Source organism: Engraulis encrasicolus, chromosome 11 (genome assembly GCF_034702125.1).
Source record: "Engraulis encrasicolus isolate BLACKSEA-1 chromosome 11, IST_EnEncr_1.0, whole genome shotgun sequence".
In the NCBI taxonomy this organism is placed as follows: domain Eukaryota; kingdom Metazoa; phylum Chordata; class Actinopteri; order Clupeiformes; family Engraulidae; genus Engraulis; species Engraulis encrasicolus.
The window spans coordinates 43,238,983-43,266,482 of NC_085867.1; the positions used below are offsets into that span (position 1 = coordinate 43,238,983).

Consider the following 27,500-nt stretch of genomic DNA (forward strand, 5'->3'; position numbering starts at 1 on the left):
TGTGTGTGTGTGTGTGTGTGTGTGTGTGTGTGTTCGGGTGAGTGGGTGGAAGAGAGTGGGTGAGTGAGTGAGGAAAGGGGTGGACTGAGAGAATGAGAGAGAGAGAGAGAGAGAGAGAGAGACTGAGACTGAAAAAGATTGATTTGCCAGTATTCTGCTTAAACCCCTAGAAACACAAAAGTCTACCCGTTACCAATATTGATTTTGCTCATGAAATAAAGATCCCTTCTGCTTAAGTGTACCTCCTCGGAGGAAGATGGAGCGGAATCCTGCCTCTGAAGCTTTTCCATTTTTCGCCCATTCAGTCAGTTTCCACCCGTGTCCCGAATCACCCTTTACAGTCCATAGAGATACCAAGCATAAAAGCAAGAAAAACAATGTTTTCATTACCTTCAGATCCGTCTCTGTGGATCACATTAGTCTGAGCGGCTGTACACGATTGCAGCGCTACCAGCATACGTTATTATGAGTATTCGTAAATGGCGCTACACTTATCCTAGCTATTAATTTTTATATGTTTCGCTGATGGCAATTTTTCTGAAGGCTTGAACGCTACCAATGTCTTGCGGATAAATCTGTTTTTTTTTTCAAGTCCCTGTGTAATACACCATGTGCGTGTTGTGCAGTGAAGAGCACTTTTACCCTTGACTGTGTTCTCCCAGGGATGGTTAAGTACCGTAAAAGCATCCTCAGTGAATTTGAGATTAATCCTTTTTTAATGCATACAGTAGTTGGAAAACTTTTCTAGGTAATGTCTGTGGATGAGGCCTATGTACTTTAAAGAATTAATACTAATGCATGAAGGAAAGGACTGTGCTCCTTTTAAAATGAAAGGCTGTCAGTCAAGGTTGCGGAAGAAACTGCAGACCAAAAAATGAAGTAGCAGAAGCCATTTTTCAAATTTTCAATTTTACAACTCAGTGTGTGTGTGTGTGTGTGTGTGTGTGTGTGTGTGTGGGCGGGGGGGAGATATATGATTGCCTGCTTTGACCAACAGCGGGAGTTAGACCTTGATCCAGGAGCTTTAACAGTCCGACACAGCAGATGTTTCTACTGACTGCATGAAGTGCCTCGACCTTCACCTGAGTAACAGTGGCTGTCCATTTTGTTTTTATTGTAGTGGGGTGTGACTTGTTTGAGTTTGATTTGCTTTCCCTCACCGAGGCTATTATATATGCTGTATTTTTTGTCACAGGTATTGTTAACAGATCTTGTTTTTTGTGTGCACTCGAGCCAAGCCTGGATTTTTTTTTGTAAATACACGTCGAAGGCCAAGCTTGGCATATTATAGCAGGTTTAGCTCGTTGGAGTTTGATTTGTCACAGTGGTGTGACTATCATTATTTGTTCACAGGTCTTGTTTTTTTTGTTGTTTTTTTTTGCACGCTCTTGTCTCGAGCCGAGCTTGGCATGGACTTCATTGGTCTGGCACAGCTAAGCCCCCATGATGTATTTGCATCCAGTATCATCGGGCTTTACGGCTGCCCAGGGGCTTGTGGCTTTCAGGCAGATCGCGATTTAGTGCACAGGGCTGACTGACCATGGCCACCATACAACAGGGACAGGAGTCCTTGATGTGTTTTTGTTTTTAATTCAAACCGGTCATCTTTCTCTCTCTATCTCTCTCTCTCTCTCTCTTACCGGGCGAATATACCAGCGACGACAAGATTAAGCGTCAGAGAATCGCTTGGCGGTGCAGCAAGAGCGATACGAGCGATATAGGCGACAGTATGACCAGAGATTCTTTAAGTATATAGAGATATGCCAATGTAATAGGTTGCTATGGGCACCTAACATGACCAGGTTCCGGTCTGCCTAAAGGGGCGTGTGTCATAATACTCCTAGCATTGAATAGAACAGTCCTTAGGTCTGCCTAGGTCTGCCTAAAGGGGGATTTCCCCCCCTCCCCCTTGCAATAATAGAACCCGGAAACAATGGGCCAATGGAACCTCTCTCTCTCTCTACTCTCTCTGGTATGTCCGTTAAAAGCAGAATGCAAGCATTATGACATTCCCATAGTAGGCTGTGGCGTCTGTCGCCGGCTGTCGCTCAACCGAATCATAGCTCATTTGCATAATATTCACTCAAGTCCAACTACAAGCTGTCGCCCAAGTCGCTCAAATTGCCTCCAGTCGCCCAAATCACTTCTGTCTCCTCAGCTGCCACAAAATCAATTACTTTCGTTGCTAGAATGCTCAAATTGCATCTGGTGTATTCCTGCCACGAGTCTCTTCCTGTGTTTTACGTTCTCTCTCTCTCTGTAAATACCCATGGTCACCATTGCCTCTTTTCCACTGACCTCGACACAGCACGACTTGGCCGCCACTTTTTGCTCTTCGATTGAGCTGAGTCGTGCCCAATAGAAAAGTAAAAAGTGGCGCCTAAGTTCTGCTGTGTCGAGCTGTAGGCCTATCAGAAAACCTGCAGTGGAAAAGAGGTACATGTGAACTATCCACATAGGACATAGTCTTCGATGGGGCTTACTTTCATTCATAGCTGTGAACTCCCTCTCTTTTTTCTCTCTGTCTCTCTCAGACTCTCCCTGTTTATTCTCCCTCTCCTTTATTCTCTATTTGTTATTCTCTCCATCTCTCATTATAAGTGTTTTCTATTTTCTATTCTTTTTCACTCTCCCCATCTCCATCTTGCTCTCTGTCTCTCTCTCTGTCTCTCCCTCTGTCTCTCCCTCTGTCTCTCTCTCTGTCTCTCTCTCTCTCTCTCTCTCTCTCTCTCTCTCTCTCTCTGTCTCTCTCTCTCTCTCTCCACAAATCACAGGCCCCCTGCTGTAGACTCCCTCGTTCAGATCAGTCCTCTGGCCTCTTGCTGTGTAAAAGTCTGGTGGTGAAATCTGCTCCCTTGTTTTACAAAGCACTCCTCTGCCCCTTCCTCTCCTCTCCCTCCTTGTCATTGTCACCCTGAGATAAGCCGCCTGAAACGACACATCAATATTTCAGATGTCACTGCTGCAGGTGTCCCGGCCAGGTGTATGTGAGCTTTCACTGAACCAAAAAAACACACATGTACAGCACAAGAAGGGAACTAAAGGACATGGTCGCATGTGTTTTGATATAAGAACTACAAAAGACAATACATAAAAGAACATTGTGCAAACGGTTGCCTTTCTGGCTGAGTGATTGCTTCATGTTCGTTGGACAGCCATGAGAGAAACGTAATATGCACTCAGGCTGTTTGGACATTTCATGCAAAGCAATGTACTGTAATACCAACAGCATTTTTGTTTGTTCCTAAACCAAACGAAACCTTTCTACTTTTTCATTTTCATCCGCAAAGCGGTGCCCTTTTGACATCTTTCAAAGGGCACCTCGCATAACTTGCCTGTTTCACGAATCCCCGGTGTTATAACCGCACATTTGAAGTCCACTGGCTGTAACGCTTATATATAGGGCCTGGGGACTGGAATTCCGTATACAGTATATCTAATATAATATGTTATTTTAACTATTCATTTGTATCATATAAGGCTCCAGCACCTCAAATATGTCCATGTAATGTCCCTCGGTCCATCACATGTAACAATGACTGGAGCACCATGGGCAGTGGTGTAGTCTACGTAGATCTCAGGTATACAGAGTATACCCACTTCTAAATTTCAGGGATTTCAGTATATCCACTTAAAATTGATTGATCCATTGTTTTGAATAGCACAAATATATACAGTATACCCACTTCAAAAAATGCTCAAATATACAGTATATATTTTTTGGAATCTGAGGAAGACCGAGAGGTCGAAACGTCATTGCCAATGAATGAATGAATAAAAAGAAGAAAAAACAACTTAAAGAAGAAAATCCAAAGGAGTGCACGAACCTTTTTTCAAAAATTACGTTATCTTTTTGTTCAGCACCAGGGATTGTGCACAAGTAACTCTCTACAACAAATATACAGTATACCCACCATAAAAAAGTAGACTACACCACTAGAGTGTGGCTCGGGCCGTATTTTTCTGTCCAAGCCCGGCCCTCAGCCGACAGAAAAGTGATCGACCCCGACCCGAGCCCGAGACTAATTAAAATGTTTGTGTCCGAACCCGTCCGAAGCCCGAGACCACTGTAATAACAACAGAACCTGTGCACAAGCAAGATTTTCTATGTGGGCTCCTCCATACTCAAAATAGCACGTGATAAATATGTTAAAGACGCTAGGATGAGACAATTTGCAGTAGCCTAATTTAGTTACGCAAGCATAGTAAGTATAAACACACACAAACACGCACACACACACACACACACACACACACACACACACACACACACACACACACACACACACACACACACACACACACACACACACACACACACACACACACACACACACACACACACACACACACACACACACACACACACACACACGCACAAGTGACAGCACACCTTTCAGTTAGACTAACCAGAGATGTTGGGTGCGGTTATCAAATGCATGGGAGGGGCGTGAGAGGATAAGAAAGGCGAAAACTAGCGAATACGTTTTGGATGCAGTCAGCACGGCTATCGAAGCATTTGTTACGTTACTGTTAGTGCAAATAAATCCCCGCGAGCCCTGTGAAGCGGCCGCTCCTTGTCGTTAGGAAGGATGGGCTGTAATTTAACCCCGAAGAACAGTAGCCTGTTTGGCCCCCAAGATAATGTAATTTCCCCTGATGTCCATGCGGTCAATCAGGAAAGGTTGCACACGCATATAGTTACAACTGTGCAGTAGCCTAAAAGTGACAACAATTAAGAAGAACCTACGTGAAGGACATGATATGTCACAGCGGACAAAGTAGTAACAGGAAACCTCTCCTACCTTACTCCACGTAGCTTGTGCGTCTTCTTAGTTATCCATATTATGCTCCTTGCTAGCACATGCTGGAAATGTAATCCTTGGCGAACAATGCAGTGAAACTTCGTCATTTTATGTTCAACATTCAAGACAGCCTCGGCATGTTAAAACATGGCCTACACTAGGCCTACAACAAAAGACCATGCGTTCACTGACAACTGTTGATTCGGCGCTTATTAAGAAAGCAAGTTGACTAGGCATCCCTGCTCGGCTGACTGGGAGTGAGCGTCCATGTTTCCACTGGTAACTGGCGCCGCGCATATAGCCAATAATAATCACTCGCACGAGTAGCCTACCAACATTTTCATTTATGCATATTCAATTACTTATTTTTTAATCACAAAACTGCTGTTTGCATGAACTGAAACGTTTCCTCTGGTTGCTTACAATTTTCACAATGTCTGTTTGCTTCAAGCCCGAGTCCGACCCGAGTCCGACAGATATTCTATTTTTTTTGTCCGAGCCCGGCCCGGCCCAATCGGGTTCCGACCAGGCCAGTCGGGCTTCGGTCGGGTTGCCATGCTCTGTACACCACTGACCATGGGGGAGGTGGGCCTAGGGAGGGGTGCTGTGGTGGTGGTGTGCTGCTGGTGATGTCTGGGGGCAAGTGAATGGGGTGGGTATAATCTGCAGATTGCTTTGAACAGGGCCATCTGGACTCTGGCTTGTTGCATAAACACTTGTGATGCATATTAGAAGATTGAAAGCTCCTGAGGGGAGTGGGTGAAAAAAAAAATTAACACTTAACAGCTAGATGTACATGGTGTGTTTGGTGTGTTTGGTGTGTGTGTGTGTGTGTGTGTGTGTGTGTGTGTGTGTGTGTGTGTGTGTGTGTGTGTGTGTGTGTGTGTGTGTGTGTGTGTGTGTGTGTGTGAGAGAGAGAGAAACGCCAATACATGTACATGGTGTGTGTGTGTGTGTGCACGTTTGTGTGTATTTGTGTGTGAGACAGAGAAACGCCAATACCCTTTTGATTGGAGCAGCTGCTCTCTTCAAATATATTCCAAGTGCGATGACAAAGCCTGCATGTGAAATGTGTACCAACAGCATGTGTGTGTGTGTGTTTTTTTTTTTTTTAAATCTCACACAAGACAAGTGTCCCACCATGGCTTGTGATTTTCATTTGTGAGCGCAATTGATTAGCTCAACGAGCCTATACATAGCACATTCCTTTGCAATTTACTGTTGTTTTTCTCACAGAGATGTGCATGGTACGAACACACACACAGCCAATAAAATTAATGAAATGGAAAAAAAAAGATAAAAAAATATATTTGGCGAGTCATTCCTTTTCAGGCAAGGGAGTCTATCACACTCGATTTATCGCATTGATGAGGTAGCCGAGCCAATGAGTCACATTGTAGCGTTTGACATCTTTACAGTAATTAAAGTGGTAGAACAGTGAGAAGTGAACCTCATCTCTGGAGTTCCAGACATGAGAAGCTCATCTATCTTGTCTCACTAACAAACACACACGGGGCGGGGCCGCTGACAGCTTTTACCGGGCGCGGGACAAAATCATGTGAAAGCCCCCCTCCCCTTGATGTATACAATGTAATGAGAGCCCCATTTCTGTCGCACCCCATCTGCGTGGGCCCGGGACAACCGACCCATTTGTACCACTCTGTGGGTGGGCCTGCATGGAGGCCAAGCGACACCCCCCACCTGAAAGATTGCAGACAGATTGCCTCAAGTGTCTACTAGCGAAGCTCTATTCATCACATTAGCGTCGCCAGTCTCACTAGCACATCTTATTAAACGCGTCCCTCCCTCCCCCTCCCCCTCCTTGTGTGTGTGTGTGTGTGTGTGTGTGAAAGAAAGCGAGCGAGCGAGAGAGAATGAGAGTGTAAGATAGAGGGAGAGAGAGTATGGGTAAGAGAGAAAGACATTTTGTGAGTGTGTGTGTGTGTGTGTGTGTGTGTGTGTGTGTGTGTGTGTGTGTGTGTGTGTGTGTGTGTGTGTGTGTGTTATTCTAGAGGGGTGTGTGTACTGCAGGGCTAATTTGTGCCCCATAGACCAGAACAGCGTGCAAATTGACAAAAGACTTTTCGGCCCCATGCGTTGCGTCTTATCCTCTGATGAGCTCTGACAGGTAAGGTAAATTGCCAGGAAAAACATCCCGACGCAATTACCTTCGCCTGTCTTGACCTCCTCTCCTCCAACTCCCTTCCCTCCCCTTTTTCTTCCCATCTTTTATTCATGTGTTCCCTTGTCATTCACATGTCTATGTATACTGTGCAACCAGGTCCGACTTGACTACTCTTTTAAGCAATCACTGAATATATTGGTGGCAGGGGCGGGGCAATAGGGAGGCAAGCAGGGCACTTGCCCCTGGGCCCAGGGCCCTTCCATGTTGGTGGTGGCCTGGTGGGGGCCCTATTGTGAGCTTGGCAAGCTTTATAGAGGGGGTGAAAAAGTGGATCGCACTCGGGTTCTTCTTTTCTTCTTTTTTATTTTTTTATTATTTACATAGCAGCAGAAGTGTAGACAAACGTTTCGGCTGTTGCCTTCGTCAGTGTCTCCTTAATAGGACTTTATAGGGGGCCCTATAAGTGCCATGCACTGGGGCCCTGTGTGCAATTGTTCCGCCACTGATTGGGGGACAGAATGAGATGAGAGGATGAGGAGAATGCGTCTGTTCACGGGGGCAAGCAATGTTTCATCACTGTGCCGATCATGCTGTTGGGACTCTGGGTGCTCTATCGGAGTCTCTTTGTGCAGATGGGCCTCACTTTGAGTTTAAGGATAGAAATAAGCCACAGATTGGGTTGGTCTAGGGGTAGGACCTAATCTGACATTTTATAAAGACACTGTTTACACGTATGCAGATATTTTTAAACATGGATTTTTTTTTTCATTGAAGGATATATTTTGGGATATGATTTAAACCAGAGTTTTACAATGAGATGTATAAAACTCTGTTTGTGTGTTTATCTTCATTCTGTAGAAGGCACCGTTCATTTGAATGGGACTCTGCACGTCTTAAAGTCTGCACGTCTGTTATTTCTGAAGATGTGTTGGTCTATATCAGACTGCTGTCAATGGCAACGGACAGGAAGTCTGTTACCTAGCGACGTCAGCTGACACTGCTTAAAAATGCTGAACTGTGCAAAATGTGCACTCTCTTGTCTAGGTGATAATCATCGTCATAATTGTGATGAAATACAGGAAGAAGACATATGTGCTATACTTTAAAGGGACACTGTGCAGGAAATGGTCAAAAAAGGTACTGCAACTATGCTGCTCATTGAAACTGGGCTGCCTATTGCCAAATTTGATCTTTACATGAACGTTTACTAAGAAATAAACAAATATTTTCTAGTATGGTCCAAGTACAGTAATTTTTGCAGCTAGAAATGGCTATTTTTGGAAATTCAAAATGGCGGACCATGGAGAAGATCCCCCTTTTCATGTATGAAAAGTGCAATTTTTCCAGTCATAATGAATACTTAGAATTTTATGCTGGTGGTAAGTATTCATGAAAAAGGTAACATTAGTGAATGGGCAGCATGAATTCTGGAAATAAACAACTAAAAATCTCACACAGTGTCCCTTTAAAGTTGTAGGAATCATGTGAACTACCGAAAATTAAATAATCATACCGTCGGCATTTCAAATGAAGATTCGATGAGCATCCGACAGGGAAGTGTCTGACTTGGTTGCTAGAATCTCTGGTGCAGTTGGTAGGGAGAATTCAGGAATAGGACATCTACTGTATGTACATAATCTAAAATTAGTAAATGGGATAACATTAGCCGAGGTGGCTCTTGTCGTGGAATAACTGCCTTCAGAGAGCTCAAGACCACTCCAATCTTTTGTTCCACGTCAGGGTCCGGCATCTCTCTGTTGGTCACTATTTCACAACAGGGACTTTCTCGCCAACCGTTATCCCTTACATCAGGGGTGTCAAACTCAAATTGACAGAGGGCCAAAATCAAAATCTGGTATGAAGTCGCGGGCCGAACTCAACAATTATTTTTAAAAAATAGACTAAAATAGTGCATGGATGCACTTCATACGCATATTCAAATTTCACATACACTCTTTCCCATCATATTTGTAAGTTAAAATGTGTCTGCACATCCTGTGACAGAGCAAATTTCATGCTCAAGTCGTTGCGCTATACATTAGGTGTATGTGGGACAACTGTAATACACATTTGAAATGATCTCGCGGGCCAAATAAAATGGCTCCGCGGGCCAAATTTGGCCCCCGGGCCTGAGTTTGACACCCCTGTCTTACATAATCCAACAGAGTACTTTTAACCCCTGCCTTGACCTTCCTTTGCAGCAATAACTTTCTCTCTCTCTCTTTCTCTCTCGCTCTCTCTCTATTTATCTCTCTCTATCCATCTCTCTCTCTCTCTTTCTTTATCTCTCCTTCCCTCCCTCTCTCTCCATCTCTCTATCCATATCTCTCTCTCTCTTTCTTTATCTCTCCTCCTCTCTCTCTCCCTCCATCTCTCCAGAAGAAGTGACATCGAGCACAGGGCAGTTGGTGGCGGCGGTGGCAGCTGGCGAGATGCCCACGGTGGCGGTGGAGGCAGAGGCGGCGGTGGCGGTGGCCGTGGCATCACCCCCCAGGCCAGGTCGCGTGTCCCACCGCTACTGCCAGCTGTGTAAGGCCTGGTTCAACAACCCGGGCATGGCCCAGCAGCACTACGACGGCAAGAAGCACAAGAAGAATGCGGCGCGCGCCCAACTCCTGGAACAGCTCGGAGAGAGCCTGGAGCTTGGCGAGATCAACGGTGAGTGAAGCACGCTGGGTACTGAGGGGGGGGGAGAAGAGAACTGGCTGCTGGCTGAAGGCCAACCTGCTGTCTGTTCATATAGTACATCTTGAGTAATGTAGTCACTGTTGCCAGATTGGGCGGTTACCTGCCCAATTGGGCTACTTGGGAGGGCCGTCTGCGGGTAAAAACGGGAAAATTTGGCCATTTGGCATTTTTTTCTGCCGTTTTATGCCCATAGAAATCAATGCAATTGGTTGAAATTGGGCGGAATTTAGCGCATTTTGGCGTTTTTTGAGAACCTTTTCGGCGGGATTTGATCAGACCCATCTGGCAACACTGAATGTAGTTTTCTCAGAATATACTTTGGGGAGGGGAAGAGGAACACTAGCTGAGGACCTGCTGTCCATCCAGTCGGAATAACACAATGTTCTTCCAGATATATATAAAAAAAGCAGATATATAGAGAAACGCTGTATAGAAAATACAGTTTTGGCCAGCTTGGAGAGAGCCTGGAGAGCTCGGCGAGGCACAGTAGTGTGGTAGAGGGGGAGATAAGAACACTGCACTGAAACCTGCCGTCTATCCAATCTGAATAACACACAGTGGCTACGGTTACATGACGTTTTTAATTCTGAATTAAATAGTTCTGTCGAGTTTACTTTGATCTTTCATTTAATTCCGAATTGTGAAGTGTTTACATGACATTTTCAAAGCGGAATTAAGCTTTACTCAGAATTACATTTTGTTAATTCTGAATTAAATGTCTCATGTAAACGTAGCAAAGGTCCTATAAAAAGCAGATATACGTATAGTGAAACGCTATTTAGAAAATGTAGTTTCCGGCCATGAAGACTGCAGACCATCCATCTTGAGTAATGTGTTCTCTCAAAATATACAGGATGTTGATGAAAAATCCTGATACAGTAAAATAACATAAACTAGTATGAACTAGAGATGCACCGGATCCTGATTTTTAGGATCCTGCCGGATACTGGATCCACTGCTTAAGATCCTGCCGGATCCGGAACCGGATCCTACGAAAGGGTTGAAATACATAGCCAACTCGCACACGTGGGCCCTTTTTATTACGTTGGCGCAAACTATTTTTAAGACTCATTGGCTTACTGCCACACTGCCTTCAACGGCCGCTTCCAAAGGGCTTTCACTCCATGCAGCGATTGGGGTTGTGAAAGACTGACTGAAAAGCCTAGGCTACGTAAAAAGTAGAGATGCCCCAGATCCTGATTTTTAGGTAACTGCCGGATACCGGATCCACTACTTAAGATCCTGCCGGATCGGATAGTTCGAAAAACCCTATTATCCTGCCGGATCCGGAACCGGATCTTTGATCCTGTACATCTCTTGTATGAATCAAGATTATTTTAAATACTGCAATCATGTGCAGCCACTTCTTCGTGACTCTTACTTAAATGCTCGTCCATACTGCACAGTTTAATTGTATTTTCATGTGCTAAATCGGCTTGCGCTGATAATTTAATCGTATGCATAATTTTGGTGTTACTTATTATTAATAACTAACATTACCAGACGACAGTGTCCACCGACAAAACAACTATTGACAGCGTCTGTATGAAGTATGAAGTGACAGGATATTACCAACAAGCTCTGCAATCGCACATGATTGTGAATTAATATGTGTGCGTTAATTTCATTGAAGGTTCGTCAGAAGGAGCGGAAGAATTTTGAAATGTGTGTGCGCCTTTACGCGGCGGAATGATCCTCACTCGCTGGACCAATCTGTTTCGAGATTTCAGCCAAAGACTAGTTCAACTTAACCAAGAACATAAACTGCCAATGCCAGATTTGAGATGTAGAGTAAATCGCCATGGCAGCATCCCTTGCATCAAACATATCCACCTTCCGTTGTAGGGGTTAACCTGGAACATACGCAGCACATGACAGAGTTACTCTCAAAGTTACTCCGATAAGCCAGAAAACCAGCTTCGTAGTACAGACCCATGATGTCCAGCCAATCTGAATAACACAATGTCCTTCTAGACTATATAAACACATATAAACCCAATACAGTACATGGGTTCTCAGTGTTTATCAACACGATGTTATGAGGAGGGGCAAGACACTGGCAGCCAACCACGTGAGCTAATTTTTTGACCGACAGTGGTTTCCAACAATCAGAGATTGAGTTGTGCGCAGCTAGGTTCGCGCAGTCAGGTTATAAACAAAATTTAGAACCCATGTATAGAAGAAAGAGCCAAGAAGCTTATGTAACATGAATCTGAGCAACCAATGGTTGTATTGTACTGTATAGAAATTGTGAACCGCAATATAGAGGGTGATCACTTTGCCAAGGTTGTGCATCCAATACTATACATTGACAATGTATTGTACAAATGATTGTCCTTACGGCAGGGACACAGACATGCAAATTTGGCCAAGCGAAGTGAACTTCGCCATTCATTCCTATGAGATAAGGGGGAGGGGGAGGAGGCAAATGAAGAGGGTGAAGCAAAATGAAAATATTGAGCCAAGTTTGATATTATGCAAATGAGGAGTGAATTTCTCCTGCAGCGGTCAATCAGATCAACAACATAAAGGTTTCAATCGATTTGATTTGGCACTGTTTTGATTTGATTTCAATCGATTTCATACGACCTGTCAACAAATGAACTGTCAGAATGGAACACTGAGTTTTGCCTCTCTTCGCTTGTTTTGCCTGCATGTGTCCCTCAGCCCATAATCTGGGTCATGTTATGTCAGCGGTTGCTTTGGCTGTGCTTTTGAAATACTGAAAAACATTGCTGTATGGCACTGCTCCGGTGGAAGAAACTGGTCCTCCTGGTCCTATTTTTGGTTTTAGAGTGTATGTAACGGTCTAGTAGTCGGTCACTGACTTGAGTTGGTCATGCCTGCTGAGGGTTCAGAGGCAGCATGTGTGTGCTGTGCGCGGTTGCGTGTGTTTACATTTCGCCAGTGGTCACCTTGGTAATTGTATGCCACGGTCCAGTTGCTCTCACAGCCCCTCGGGCCATAGTAAATACCGTGTGATTTCCGCTCTGTCGCTCATACACACAACAGTAAAAAATGCAGTGTTAATTCAACACTTAGCGAGTGCTCTGGGACTAAATACACAACCAGGAGACACGCATACAGTACATGCACACACGCATGCACACACGCTCACACGCATGTACACACACACCACACAGTCAGGCAAGGTAAAGGCAGTTCATTTCACCAAGAGGCCGACATTATTTAGCATAGATCAAGTGAGAGAGACACACACAGCCAGGCGGGCATCAGGGGAATTATGTGTAGGTAATTACCTGTGAGATGGAGTGCTAATGCTCGTGACCACACGCCACGGCATTGCAGCGCCACCTGAGATGAATGGCATCGACCAACGTCAGTCAACTGGCAGGATGGATTGGCTGCAAACCCAGTGTGGCCAGCTAATGCATGTGTGGTGTGCAGGCAGGTATCCACAAAGGCAGTACAGTTCAGGGGTGAGGTGGACAGCAAGGTCAGGCATGCGTCACTGCTCTGCTGGGTAGTTTAAATGCTAGCCTAGCTGGGGTTGTCACGCCAAGCTTGTTAGATACAGGGGCGTAGCACCAAATTCTGGGCCCTGTGGACCGATCTGAAATGGACCCCACCCACCTTTTATAGGGAAAGTGACTACTGTATATTTGATCCCTTCTGATCAATTCCACACCTAATACAAATGCTCCTGCCATAACTCTCTACAAGGGTGTACAACCAAGTGGGTTATATCAAATTAATCAGGAGAAATAAGCTTTCACACAGATAGTGACATCATGCCATTTGACCAATCAGCAGTGGCCTGGAGCCTGTCAAAAAAAATCACTTGTAAGTTGAGATTTGTGTGCTCTATAAAGGGTTAATATACTTAATGTAAGAGTAAGAATCTGACTCCCTGTGGGGCCCCCTAATGCTTGGGGCCCTGGTGTCCCTATGACACAACTGGCTCAATGGCAATCCTCCCATGGGCAGGCACTTCACACAGAGAGGATCAATAATGAGTGCCCCTCAAATGTCTCTCTATGCCATAGGCACGTTACCCTGGCGAGCCGGACAAAGACATTAAAATATTAGTCTCTTGAAATGCTCGGCCTAGCTAGCTGAGGGCAAGGGGTTGGACCAAACTGTTGTCATTATGTACAGATATGTTCTGATGATGGATCTGTACTGTAACGGAATGTTCTGATGATTGATCAATGGACCAAAAGACCAAAAGAACTGACAACGGGTTTTCCAGGTTGGTCAATGTGATGGTTAAGTGCAGCACCTGTCTGTGTGTCATACTATCCCATTAAATATGGGGGGGGAAAACTATTTTCCATTCGAGGGGCCACTTCAAATTTTATAAAGTCCTCCAAGGGCCGTACTATGAACACAAACCTGGATTTCCCCCTGCACTGAAGTCCTATATTGAAGGCGACCACCTTTACAATATACCCCACCTTCACTAGATCCCATGAAAATATAACTCAATCGTATTGCAAATGTAATTTCAAACATTTCTTTACAAAATGTGTGCTATTTCATGTGAAACTGCATGACTAAAATTATGTCGGGGCCGGATACAACCGTAAATTGCCTTCGACACATAGGTTCCCCAACCCTGCACAAAATAAATACAAGAATCGGAGTCAAGAGTGCAGCTTTTCTGTAACAGAATGGAGTCCAGCAGTCAGTGTCACAGACAGTGACAGCAGGCGGAGGTCAGCTAGCAGAGAGAGGTCAGGCTAGCAGCTTGTGAGATGTGAGCAGCTCGTGTGTACTGTTTAGCTCGTGTGGCGCTCCCTGCCAATGCTCTGACTCACATGTGACTCACTCACTGCTGCAGCTACAACGCGTTTCAACAGCCCTCCCCACCACTACCGTACGGTACCTAGCCCTCTGCTTCAACAGATACCTCCCTCTAGCGCTGTGTGTGCCGTGCCGGGCAGTATGTCTGTCTGTCTCCTTCTCTCTCTGCTTCTCAACATCCTCCCACACCCCTACACTCCCGCTTCAACAGATGCTCCCTGGGTAAATTCTATTATGGGAACACTTTACTTTACGGATCGCTAATAAGGTGGTAATTTCATGTTAATTTCATAGTTATTTCAGGGTAATAACTGTTTGTTTTTAGTAACAACAGCAAAATAACCATACAGTTTCCAGTGCATTGTGGTGACACCCTGATGACTCGCAGCACGGTGACACTTTGTTGACACACACACACACACACACACACACACACACACACACACACACACACACACACACACACACACACACACACACACACACACACACACACACACACACACACACACACACACACACAATGCACTGGAAACTGTATGGTTATTTTGCTGTTGTTACTAAAAACAAACAGTTATTATCCTGAAATAACTATGAAATTAACACGAAATGACCACCTTATTAGCGTTCCGTAAAGTAAAGTCTTACCTCTATTATTCTAACTCCTATCCTTGGCCTGTGCTTGTGGCCTCGCGCTTCGCTGCCAGCCTTGCCACAACTTTTTTTTTTTTTTTTAAATATATATTTTCAGGGGCTTTTTATGCCTTTATTTTTGATAGGACAGTTTGAGATGGTGACAGGAAGCGAGTGGGACAGAGACGGGGTGGGACCGGCAAATGACCCCGTCCGGACTCAAACCGGGGTCCCCATGGGCATGCAAGCCCAAATGTGGGGGGCTTAGCGCGCTGCAGCCTTGCCACAACTTTTTGGGGGACTTTTCTCCATTCAACATACCGATTACAAATGACAAAGTGACATTTTGAATTGCGCTTTTGCGAGAAATTGAATTTAACTTCTGTTGTCAATGACGTTTCATGACGTCATCCCGAGGCCACAAGCCCAAAGATGGTGGAAAGAGACCCCGTCTCTCACTGCTGAAGATACAACCAGAGAGAGTAGATAAGAGAGAGGTTCCATTGGCCTATTGTTTCCGGGTTCTATTGTCGCAAGGGGGAGGGGGGGGGAATCCCCCTTTAGGCAGACCTAAGGAGACCTATGGACTGTTCTATTCATTCTAGGAGCATTATGACACGCTCCTTTAGGCAGACCGGAACCTGGTCACGTTAGGTGCCCATAGAAACCTATTATGTTGGCATATCTCTATATACTTAAAGAATCTCTGATACAATGCATCTCAACAATCCCCCACCCGGCCCTACCGTGGCCTAACGGTAGAGCACTAGGTTACTACAGCGGCGACCCGGGTTTCGATTCCGGCCTGGATTGTTTGTCAATCCTTCCCCGTCTCTCTCTCTCTCCCCACATGTTTCCTGTCCCTCTGTCATTGTCCTTACGTCCTATCATAAATAAAGCACAAAAGCCAAACAAATACTAAAAAAAAAAAAAACATCCCCCACCCTCCTGGAACTCCGACACACACTGCTTCTGCCATTGCTGCAGTTACAGCACAACGTATCTTATCATCCCATCCACCCCTGGGGTGGATTTCTCAAAACCATAGTTGCTAACTACGTTAGCTACCTTGTTGTTTTCAATGCGATTTCCCATTGGCAACTACCCAAGTTGCTAACTGGCTAACAACTTCGCTTCCGAAACAGAAACACAGCCCTGGACTGCAACAGATGCTCCCTATTAGGGCTGCACAATTAATAGAAAAATAATCAAAATCGTGATAAAATAGTGAAATCGAACTCATGATTTTAATCGTGATTTAATCGTGGCAATAGTGACCTACTTTTGAGAGCGTCCTTTAAGCCAGAACATACCGACAGGCTGGTGTTTCTGGCCAGAAATCTGTCCACTTAAGTTTCATGCTATTGCCTTTACATAATTATTACAATTCATTTTATTTTGCTCATCCCGTATGTAATTCATTCTTGGTTGTATTTCATCTTGTTATAATTTTCAAAAAAATCTGCAAAAATCAATAATCGTGATTAATAATCGTGATTATGATTTTGACAAAAATAATCGTGATTATGATTTTTTCCATTATCGTGCAGCCCTACTCCCTATTTCACTGTCTGTGTTCCTGTCAGTATGTCTGTCTGTCTGCCTCATTCTCTCCGCTTCTCAACAAACCCAAACCCCATCACCATCCACTTCAACAGATCTCTCTCACTGCAGCTGCACCTACAATGCCGCACCAACAAGCCCCACTCCAAAGAGTCCTCCATCTCTCGTGGCTAAAGATACAACACATCTCAACACTCTCCACCCCACACTCCAAAACAAACTCAACATCGCGCCACCCCGCCACCACCACCACCACCACCATCCCCTTCAACAGATAGTCCCTCTCTCACTGTCTGTGTGCCTGCTGCCTGCCCATGGGTTACGTGGCGCTATTCCGACATGTCGCTATTCCGACGTTAATGTCTATTGTCGGAATAGCGACACGTTTTCCACCGTCCGCCGCTATTCCTACATGCCGCTATTCCTACATGCCGCTATTCCGACATCCCTAACCTTAACCCTAACCCTAACCCTGACCCTAACCCCTAAAAAGTGTCGGAATAGCGGCATGTCGGAATAGCGATTGCCCCCCCTGCCCATGTGTCTGTCTGTCTGTCTCTCTGTCTGTCTGTCAAAGTAAGACCATCACCTGTATGTTTGTAGAATAGTGTTATATTCGACTTTCTAGTCACTCTCACTCTTATTCTGACGTACTCTCTTGACTGCCTGTCTTTGGTTTGGTTTGGTTTATTTATGGATATAGGAAGACAATGGGTATCCAAGGGATTACACGTAAAAGCTTAAAACACTTACTTCCACCATGGCCCCTGATGAAACATGATGATGGACAAGAAAAACACATGCAACAGGCATCACATACACACGTATACAATCACATTCAACAATCACCTAATTCTGTACTTCATTCCACAAAAAAAACTCTTTGGTTTTAAAACCCTTATTTGTTTCTACCATTTCAATATTTAGAGTCAGTTTGTCTCTCTGCCCGTTTGTCTGTCTGCTGCTGTCCAGTCTTCCCTCGCCTGCCCCTGCGTCTCTATCCCTTTGTTGCTCTCGGGAAGGTTGAAATGAGCTTGGCCTCTGTTCTGCGGTGATTTCTAATCTGCTCTGTGCATATAGCCTCCTGCTCAGCTGTATTTATCCTAGACTAGAGAGACAAACACACACACAGACACACACACACACACACACACACACACACACACACACACACACACACAGACACACACACACACACACACACTGGAACTGACCCACTTAATTGTTGTCGGGGGGAAAAAAACATGTGGAAAAACTAACCAGGCCCGCTGTCCTCGACGCCTTTGTAAATGTCCACGATGCGAGGCGAGCCCCCCCTGCGGTGCTCATGTCCTCGTGGAGTGGCCGCGCGTGCAACAGCAAATCCATTATTTGACAGAAGCGGAAATAAACAAGGGGGAAAAATGCTTTGAAGTTTTTTTTTTTGCAGTTGGTGTTTTGGGGCTGTTTTTGTCTGGTCTAGTTGGGCCTGGTCTGGGCTGGGTGCATTTCTTCTCAAAAGAGAAATTGTTAGCGTATTGGCAACTTCGGTAGTTGCCAATGGGAAAATGCATTGAAAACAACAAAGTAGCTAATGTAGTAAGCAACATTGGTTTCGAGAAATGCACCCCTGGTGTGGTCGAGAAAAGGGTAGTTTAAACAAAAGGCAGAGACAGAAGGATGAAAAAAGACCTTGTGAGCACCGAGATAGTGATTAAAAAAAGATGAGAGGCAAAAGATAAAGATCGAGGTTGTGAGGGGGAGAGACAAATTACTACAAAACATTTGCAAGGTTATCCCGGGACAAGAAACTAAGACAGTTAACAATGAGAATTGTGTATTGTCCTCCTGATTAATAATGAATCTTGAGAGTTTTTAAATGAGGAGCCTCAAAACATTAATTTTATTACCTGAGTTCAGTCTCCATTCTTTTTTTCTGATTATTTGTCCTGATAAATAATGAATCTAGGTCAGTGGTTCTCAAACTTTTTGTGTCAAGTACCACCTGAGAAAATATTGAGCTCTCTGAGTACCACCTTGACATCCAACATTAGAATATCGCTGCAAGGCCTTCCATTCACTTTTGCCAGTCAATACAGGAGAGGTTCATAATGGTATCAACAGCTACGGTCACATTCAGTGCAAGCCTAGTATTATTCTGCATTATGTTTTCAGATTCATACAATTCAACCAAAGAGACATTTTCAACGGCAACAACTTGATCAGCCTTCAAATCAATGCACAAAAAATGAATTCTTCCAAGTGCCACCAGAGATGTCTCAAGTACCACCAGTGGTACGCGTACCACAGTTTGAGCACCACTGATCTAGGTGAAAGTTTGTTGAGGAGTTGCCAATTTTATAATTCGAGCTCTGACTCTCCATCCTTTTTTTCCCCTCATCTCCTGACTCCCCGGTCTGCCTGCGCCTGCGGGCAACTAGTATAACTCACCATGTGCATTATCAGGAGTGATTCACAGCTCGCACTGCTCCCTCGATTCAGCCACTTGTGATTCAGATAACTCATTCAGTATGGCAAATGTTCATACCGTTCATACAGTAGCTTCCAAACCTCCTTTTCCAACCGCCTTACAGTTTCCTCTGGGTTGTACTTCAAATGCAACAACCACCCCACACACGCCTCCTGATTCTGCCCTGCTAATCTCACATAGCTTTGCAAGATCCAAACTCTTAAGTTGTGTGGAGCAACTCCGGCTGGTTGGTTCGTTGGTCCGTCAAATGTGACATCTTTTGTGTACATTTGTCATATTTTATTGTGCTTCAATGATATGCTTGTGTCATATAGAACGACATCATGTAGAGGATGAGTTTTATGTGAGTAATTTATCTTAGGATTTGCCTATAATAAGAACGTAAGCATGCAGGTGTGTTGATGCTGCATGAAACAAGGTCACCCGACCTACATTGCATATAAACCATCCAAAAAGCAAACCAGTTCTGATGGATCAACTGACGGATTCACGATCAAACTGAAATTGTGGCGTATTAAGTCGTTGCACGCAAATACAAAATGTTATGTTTTATATGGTTTATTTTACCTCAACTTTAAGTGTTGGTTTGCGTGTGTGTGTCTGAGTGTAAAGTAATGCTGTGTTGAAATAAAAACGAACATTGTATGTGGTTTCGACTGTGAAAGTATTGGTTGGTGTGTGTGTGGTGTGTCCTGTGTAAGTAAAGCAGTGTAGATGGTGCCCCTTTCACAAATAAAAGGTTACGTTTTAGGTTTAGCCTATTTTACATCAGGTTTCGACTGTGAGTGTGTCTTGTTGTGTGTGTCTGTGTGTGTGTGCGTGTGTGTAAGTAATGTGATGTGGAAGGTGCCCCTTTTGTGTGTGGTGGAGGTGATTAGTGTGTGGCAGTGGAAGCAGCAGGCGTGCTTTGTGACAGATGTGAAGGACGCGTTTAATGCTACGACCGTCCCGTCGCCCGCGGCTAATCTCACCGCATGAAAGGATTTCCACACGCGCGCACACACTCTACTCAAAGACACACGCGCACTGTAGGCTACTTAAAAAAAACACACACACACACACACACACACACACACACACACACACACACACACACACACACACACACACACACACACACACACACACACACCCATGACTCAACTCAAGCTCTGTGTTCTGTCTCAAAAGGCTGAGTTGACTTTGTTGTTGTGTGTGTCGGTGTGGGTGTGTGTGGGTGGGTGTGTTGCATAGCATGGAGTAGCGTAGCGTAGCATACGTTTACAGGTTCCTGAGGCTATGGTGTCTTCATTATAAGTGCTATACGCTTTATGGGTACCCAAGAATGTTCTTACGCTGAATACATTTCATGCTCTTTGAGCATTGTATACATGCCAGGCCATTTGCTGAAATGGAAATCTCTTGACTTGAAATAAAAAGCTGCATCTGTATTGGTTCAGTTTCTGTCATAACATTTCAAAACAAACTACGTAAATGGGTCTAAGACGTTTTTCTGTTCTGTTGTTTAGTTCAGACGCCAGGTGGCGAAACGGCATCTAATACCCATAAATGAATCAGTGATTGGTGGTTGATATGCTGCAATTAATTTGCTTCTTAGATAATCCACTAAAAACAATCAAACAAACAAAACAAATCCATACAATAGTGGCACTGGCTGTTGTTGCGGCACCCTGACGTGTGCTACTGCTGAAACGTCACTGACCCAAATGTGCTTGTTTCTCTACGTTGATTATACAATGTTGGGTCGTCGTAATATACACATGCATTTGTGTATGTTTCTCTCAGTTTTTGTGTGTGTGTGGGTGCATGTGTGTGATTGTGTGTGTGTGTATTGTAAGTAACCATACGTACGTGTGCGTGTTGTCTTTACAGGCCTGAAGCGAAGTCACACATGTGATGTCTGCCATGTTACACTCAACTCTGTGGCCCAGTACCACGCACACCTACAGGGCTCCAAGCACCAGAACAAGTGAGTAGTAGCCCATAGTACCTTACACGCACACACACGCACGCATGCACGCACGCACACCAGAACAAGTGAGTAGTGGCCCATAGTACCTTACACGCACGCACGCATGCACACACACACACACATACACACACATCAGAACAAGTTAGTAGTAGCCCATAGTACCTTACACGCACGCACGCACGCACGCACGCACACACACACACACACACACCAGAACAAGTAGTAGCCCATAGTGCCTTACACGCACGCACACGCACACACACACACCAGAACAAGTGAGTGGTAGCCCATACTAGTACCTTACACGCACGCACGCACGCACGCACGCACGCACGCACACACACACACACACACACACACACACACACACACACACACCAGAACAAGTGAGCTGTAGCCCATAGTACCTTACATGCACGCTCACACACACACACACACACACACACACACACACACACACACACACACACACACACACACACACACACACACACACACACACACACACACACCAGAACAAGTGAGCTGTAGCCTACAGTATTGTACACACACACACGCATGCACACGCACACACACATACACACACACACACACACACACCAGAGCAGTAGCCTACAGTATTGTACACCCCATCACCCTCCACACAGTCTGAGGCAAACAAACATTAACCTCATTAACCTCATTTGTCTGTGTAAACACTATGAATTCCAAGCTAGATCAGCGGGTAATGCAAATATGTGCAAGTATGTCAACAATTATATATACTGTATATATAAATTACTAGGGCTGGGTGAAATTATCGATTTAATAGATAATCGATCAATTTAATCTAAAATTCACATAATCGATTCACAGGGCACAAAATCGATTTTTTTGGTTCTTTTTCTTTTTGTTCTTTTTGTTTAATTTAGGTCTATGGAAAATACCCAGTAGGTATTAGTCAATTAGGCCTAGGCCTACTTATTACAAATTAGCAATCTGTTAACACTGTCAAGCCACAGCCCTTTGACATTTGTATGTAAAAATAGGCAACAGCATCTTTTGGGGGAAATCCTCGCACCAAGAAGGCAACGGATTGAATCGATTCGGAATGAATCGAATTGATTCGTGATTAATCGATTCAAAGCCCTAAGAATCGAAATCAAATCGATACAGGAGCATGGCTGCGATACCCAGCCCTATAAATGACGGTATATAATATACAGTCCCAGGAAAAAGTTTGTACACCCTTTGAAATTTCTTACATTTCTGTCAAAATTGGTCATAAAGCATGGTCTGATCTTCCCGGAAATCACAAGAAGGAACAACCAGAGTCTGCTTTAACTAATTCAACCCAAACATTTACAAGTTTACATATTTTTATTGGCCATAAGATTTAAACATTCACAGGACAGAAAGGCATAAGTAAGTACACCCTTGCATTCAATAGGTTTTAACCCTAAGTTTGTTGCAATAACCTCAACCAGATGTTTCCTGTAGTTGCAGATCAGATTAACAAAACAATCTGGATGTATCTCGACTCCCTCTTCTTTAGAAAACTGCCCTTCTTCAGCAAGGTTTCTGGGATATCTGGAGTGAATAGCTTTCTTGACTTCATGCCATATCATCTCAAATGTTTTTTGTCAGAGCTTTGACTGGGCTATTCCAGAATGTGTATTTCATTGTTCTGAAGCAATTAAAAAGTCAATTGCCTCTAAAATATGGGTTGTTGTCCCATTTCAGCACCCATCCTCTTGTGTGCCTCAACTGTGTGACAGACTACCTCACATTTTTTCTGTAAAATATCTCAATAAACTTCTGAGTTCATTGTTCCACTAATAATAGCAAACTGACAAGGGCCTGAGGCACCAAGGTAGCCGCATATAATGATGCTCCCGCCACCATACTCAAAGGTGGAGATGATGTTTTGGTGAAGGTGTGGTTCTCCAATTCTCCTCCAAACATGATGCTATGTGTTCCCCTGAAAAATTCAACTTTGGTTTCAACGTTGGTCTACAGAATATTTAGCAGTAATTTTATGAAGCATATAAATGCTTTTTCGCAAACCTCAAAGGTGCAGCAATATTTTTTTGGACAGAAACCCCATTAATTTTAGATTGGCAGAATGAACCCCATTTTTAGTTATTCTTGGTTTCATCTCCACTTCTGAGTATGGTGGCGGGAGCATCATTATATGCGGCTACCTTGCTGCCTCAGGCCTTTGAAAGTTTGCTATTATCAGTGGAGCAATGAACTCAAGTTTATTGTGATATTTTACAGAAAGAAACGTGAGGAAGTCTGTCACACAGTTGAAGCACATAAGAGGATGGGTGCTGAAATGTGACAACAACCCATACTTTAGAAGCAAATCGACATTAGAATGGCTTCATAACAATGAAATACACATTCTGGAATAGTCCAGTCAAAGCCCTGACTAAAACCAATTGAGATTATATGGCATGAAGTCAATAAAGCTATGCACTCCAGACATCCCAGAAACCTTGCTGACGAGAGGCAGTTCTCTAAAGAAGAGGGAGACGAGATACATCCAGATGGTTTTTTAATCTGATCTGCAACTACAGGACAAGTCTGGTTGTGGATATTGCAACTAACTGAGGGTTAAAACCTATTTAATGCAAGGGTGTACTTACTTATGCCTTGCTGTCCAGTGAATGTTATAGCCTTATGGCCAATAAAAATATGATAACATGTAAATGTTTGTGTGGAATTAGTTAAAGCAGACTCTGATTGTTCCTTCTTGAGATTTCCGGGAAGATCAGACCATGTTTTATGATACATTTTGACTGAAATGTAAGAAATTTCAAAGGGTGTACAAACTTTTTCTTGGGACTGTATAAATTACTAGGGCTGGGTAAAATAATCGATTTAATCGATAATCGATCAATTCAATCTAAAATTCACATAATCGATTCACAGGGCACAAAATCGATTTTTTTGGTTCTTTTTCTTTTTGTTCTTTTTGTTTAATTTAGGTCTATGGAAAATACCCAGTAGGTATTAGTCAATTAGGCCTAGGCCTACTTATTACAAATTAGCAATCTGTTAACACTGTCAAGCCACAGCCCTTTGACATTTGTATGTAAAAATAGGCAACAGCATCTTTTGGGGGAAATCCTCGCACCAAGAAGGCAACGGATTGAATCGATTCGGAATGAATCGAATTGAATCGTGATTAATCGATTCAAAGCCCTAAGAATCGAAATCAAATCGATACAGGAGCATGGCTGCGATACCCAGCCCTATAAATGACGGTATATAATATATACATATAATCAGTAGATATTTATTTATTGACTGATATAGCACAGTTACAGCACAGGTTACAACAATTACAATACACAATATAGCACAGGGCAGGCTACAAGATATTATTTCAACGACAGTATAGTTTTACAGTATAGTTTCCCTAAATTATGAATTATGCTACTGTTCTGACAAACCTTTCTTTAGCATGCCCAGTCACATCGCCTGTATGTATAAAAGTGTACAAAAGGTGAACCGCAATATGTCAGGGCAATCTCACTGTAGACATTTCTCTCACCTGCCCTGCAAAAATGGTTTGTTCTCAAATAAACTGCTGACACACCAAAGTCAAATCAAGTCAAGTACATTTTTCTTGCTGTTTCAACACAACACAGTTATGTAGGCCTACTGTGGGATCAAAACAATTGGAGTCAAGAGAGGACACACAGTTTGGATGAGAGAAACAGATACATAACAGCACCTACATGAGCTTTGAAGAACCACACACACAAACACATTACAGGTTTTTTTTTCATTTATCCTTTATTTAGCCAGGATTGTCCCATTGAGACTACAGTCTCTTCTGCCAGGGAGTCCTGGTCAAAATGGCAGCATACATATAGTTACAGTCACAGACAAACACATAGACAAAAAGGAAAATAAATGTACAAAAAACACATTAAGAAGAATAAGTACAAAATACATAAAACATATTTTGAGATAAAAAGTAGCCTATGTGCTGCATAGTCAGAAACAATGACACTCCTCTGTGTATACTGTATTAATTTCCCTCTTAAAAGTCTCTAATGAGGGCAGAGAGTCCATACATAATATCTTCTGCAACTCATTCCATAGATATGGGGCATAAAAAGAAAAGCCTGTTTTCCCTAACATTAACAAGAAGCACAATATAATATAGCAGGAGTTCCTCTACACATCTTTCCTGCCCTACCGTAAAGGCTTTGGCATGAATGCAGACACACACACACACACACACACACATACACACACAGGCCCGTCGACAGGGGCGGGGCAAACGGGTATGCTGTCCCGGGCCCAGGGATATGGGGGCCCCAGAATTGGGTCCCCATTATATTGGTACGTATGGGGTTGGGGGCCCTTTCAGATGACTTTGCCCGGCCTGGGCCCAGCAAAAGCTGTCAGAGGCCCTGCACACGCACACGCACACACGCACGCACGTATGCACACACGCACACACACACATACGTGTGTGTTGGTGGAGCGGAGGGGTAAGAGAGGGCTGAGCTGAGCTGTGAGGGAGGTGTGACTGTGAAGGTTGCGAAGGGCTTTTGGGAGTTTAGCTGGCGTGTGTGGGAGCATGCCCACAGCCCCCAACAAATATGGCCCCGGCTCAGTCTCTCTCTCTCTCTCTCTCTCCCCTTCTCCCCCCCCCTCTCTTCTCTCTCTCTCTCTCTCTCTCTCTCTCTCTCTCTCTCTCCACATCTCTCTCTGTCTCTCAGTCTGCCTCCTGTCTCCCCATCTCTCTCTCTCCCTCCAAGTCTCTCTGTGCTGTGTGTGGCCACACGGCAGCATTAGTTCATCCCTGTCGCTTCTCATGACTTTTGCACGGGTGGGCAGGGGAGCGCAGAGGACAGGCAACGCAATGGCATAGCAATGCAAGGCAATGGCAACGCAATGCAAGGCAATGGCCATGGCAATGGATAGACATTGCCGTATAGATAAGGCAGGGGTGTCAAACTCAAATTGACAGAGGGCCAAAATCAAAATCTGGTACGAAGTCGCGGGCTGAACTCAACAATTATTTTTAAAAAATGGACTAAAATAGTGCATGCATGCACTTTTTACGCATATTCAAATTTCACATACACTCTTTCCCATCATATTTGTTAGTTAAAATGTGTCTGCACATCCTGTGACAGAGCAAAGTCGTTACGCTATACATGAATGGTGTGTGTGGGAGAACTGTAATACACATTTGAAATGATCTCGCGGGCCAAATAAAATGGCTCCGCGGGCCAAATTTGGCCCCTGGGCCTAAGTTTGACACCCCTGAGATAAGGCATACAGTAGTCAGCCAGCCATCCAGCTACTGCACTGTAGGTTCACAGGCAAGGCACAGTCGGCCAGTCAGCCAGTCAGCCAGCCAGCTACTGTACTGTACTGTATCTTCACAGGGAAGGCACAGTCAGCCAGTCAGTTAGTCAGCCCGTCAGCCAGCTCGGCAGCTCTTGCGTGTGGCATGGCTTCCGCTCGGCCTCACAATAGAATCCCTGTGGGCTCCTCTCCTCAGGTCTGCTTCCGTGAGACCTTTGCTGTCGCTCACAATTACTACCGTTCTCCACACTACAGTACAGTCAAGTCAAGTCAAGTCAAGTAGGTTTTATTGTCAATTTCTTTACATGCACTGGTCATACAAAGAATTTGAAATTACATTTCTTGCTTTCCCATACAGACATAGACTAATCTAGGTAAGGACATAGACAGTATAGACATAGACAGTACTTATACATGGACTTAAGACAGTATGGACATAGACAGTGCTCATACAGACATTTAAAGTGCAAGACTGGACAACAGAAGACTTGTAGAGGACATACATTAAAGAGGTATTGTTGTGCTTTTGTGCTTTTCCTAAAAAAGTCCTTTATAGCGTTCTAACATGGTAATAGTAGCATTTGAAGAAAAATAAATATTAAAAAGGTCTGTCAAGTACACCAGCAGCAGTGTGTGTGTGTGTGTGTGTGTGTGTGTGTGTGTATGTGTGTGTATGTGTTTAGTGCAGGTAGAAGGTGCGGTGTGCGTCTGTGTGTGTGTTCGTGTGTCTGTGTGTGTGTGTGTGTGTGTGTGTGTGTGTGTGTGTGTGTGTGTGTGTGTGTGTGTGTGTGTGTGTGTGTCAGTGTGTGTATGTTTGAGTTTAGTGCAGAAAGTGCAGTGTGCTTGTGTGTGTGTGTGTGTGTGTGCATGTTTTGAGTTAGTGCAGGTTGAAAGTTCAGTCACAAGTATAGTAGTGCAGGTGGAATGTTCAGTCGCAGATATGGTGGTGGGGGATGGGGGGGGGGGTTGTCAGTGGCCTTGCTGGCTAGAGGCTGACAGTGGAGGGAGAGTGGGTTGAGTGTTCAGCATCTTGATCGCTTGGTGCATTGTGCTGCTCGCCAGCCTGGTGGTACGGGAACGGAGGCGCCTGTACCTCTTTCCAGAAGGCAGGAGGCTGAACAGTTTGTGTGCAGGGTGGCTTGTGTCTTTGATGATCAT

General features: G+C 44.2%; 1 protein-coding gene across 1 annotated transcript in view; it reads left to right on the plus strand.

Moving 5' to 3' along the window:
• The window catches only part of LOC134457761 (zinc finger matrin-type protein 4-like), a 98,485-nt gene that overhangs the window by 37,566 nt on the left and 33,419 nt on the right, over nt 1-27,500 (plus strand). The window contains exons 5-6 of the mRNA XM_063209734.1: nt 9,310-9,588; nt 20,924-21,020. Coding sequence (XP_063065804.1) covers nt 9,310-9,588; nt 20,924-21,020 — 376 coding nt within the window. The remainder of the gene's footprint in view (nt 1-9,309; nt 9,589-20,923; nt 21,021-27,500) is intronic.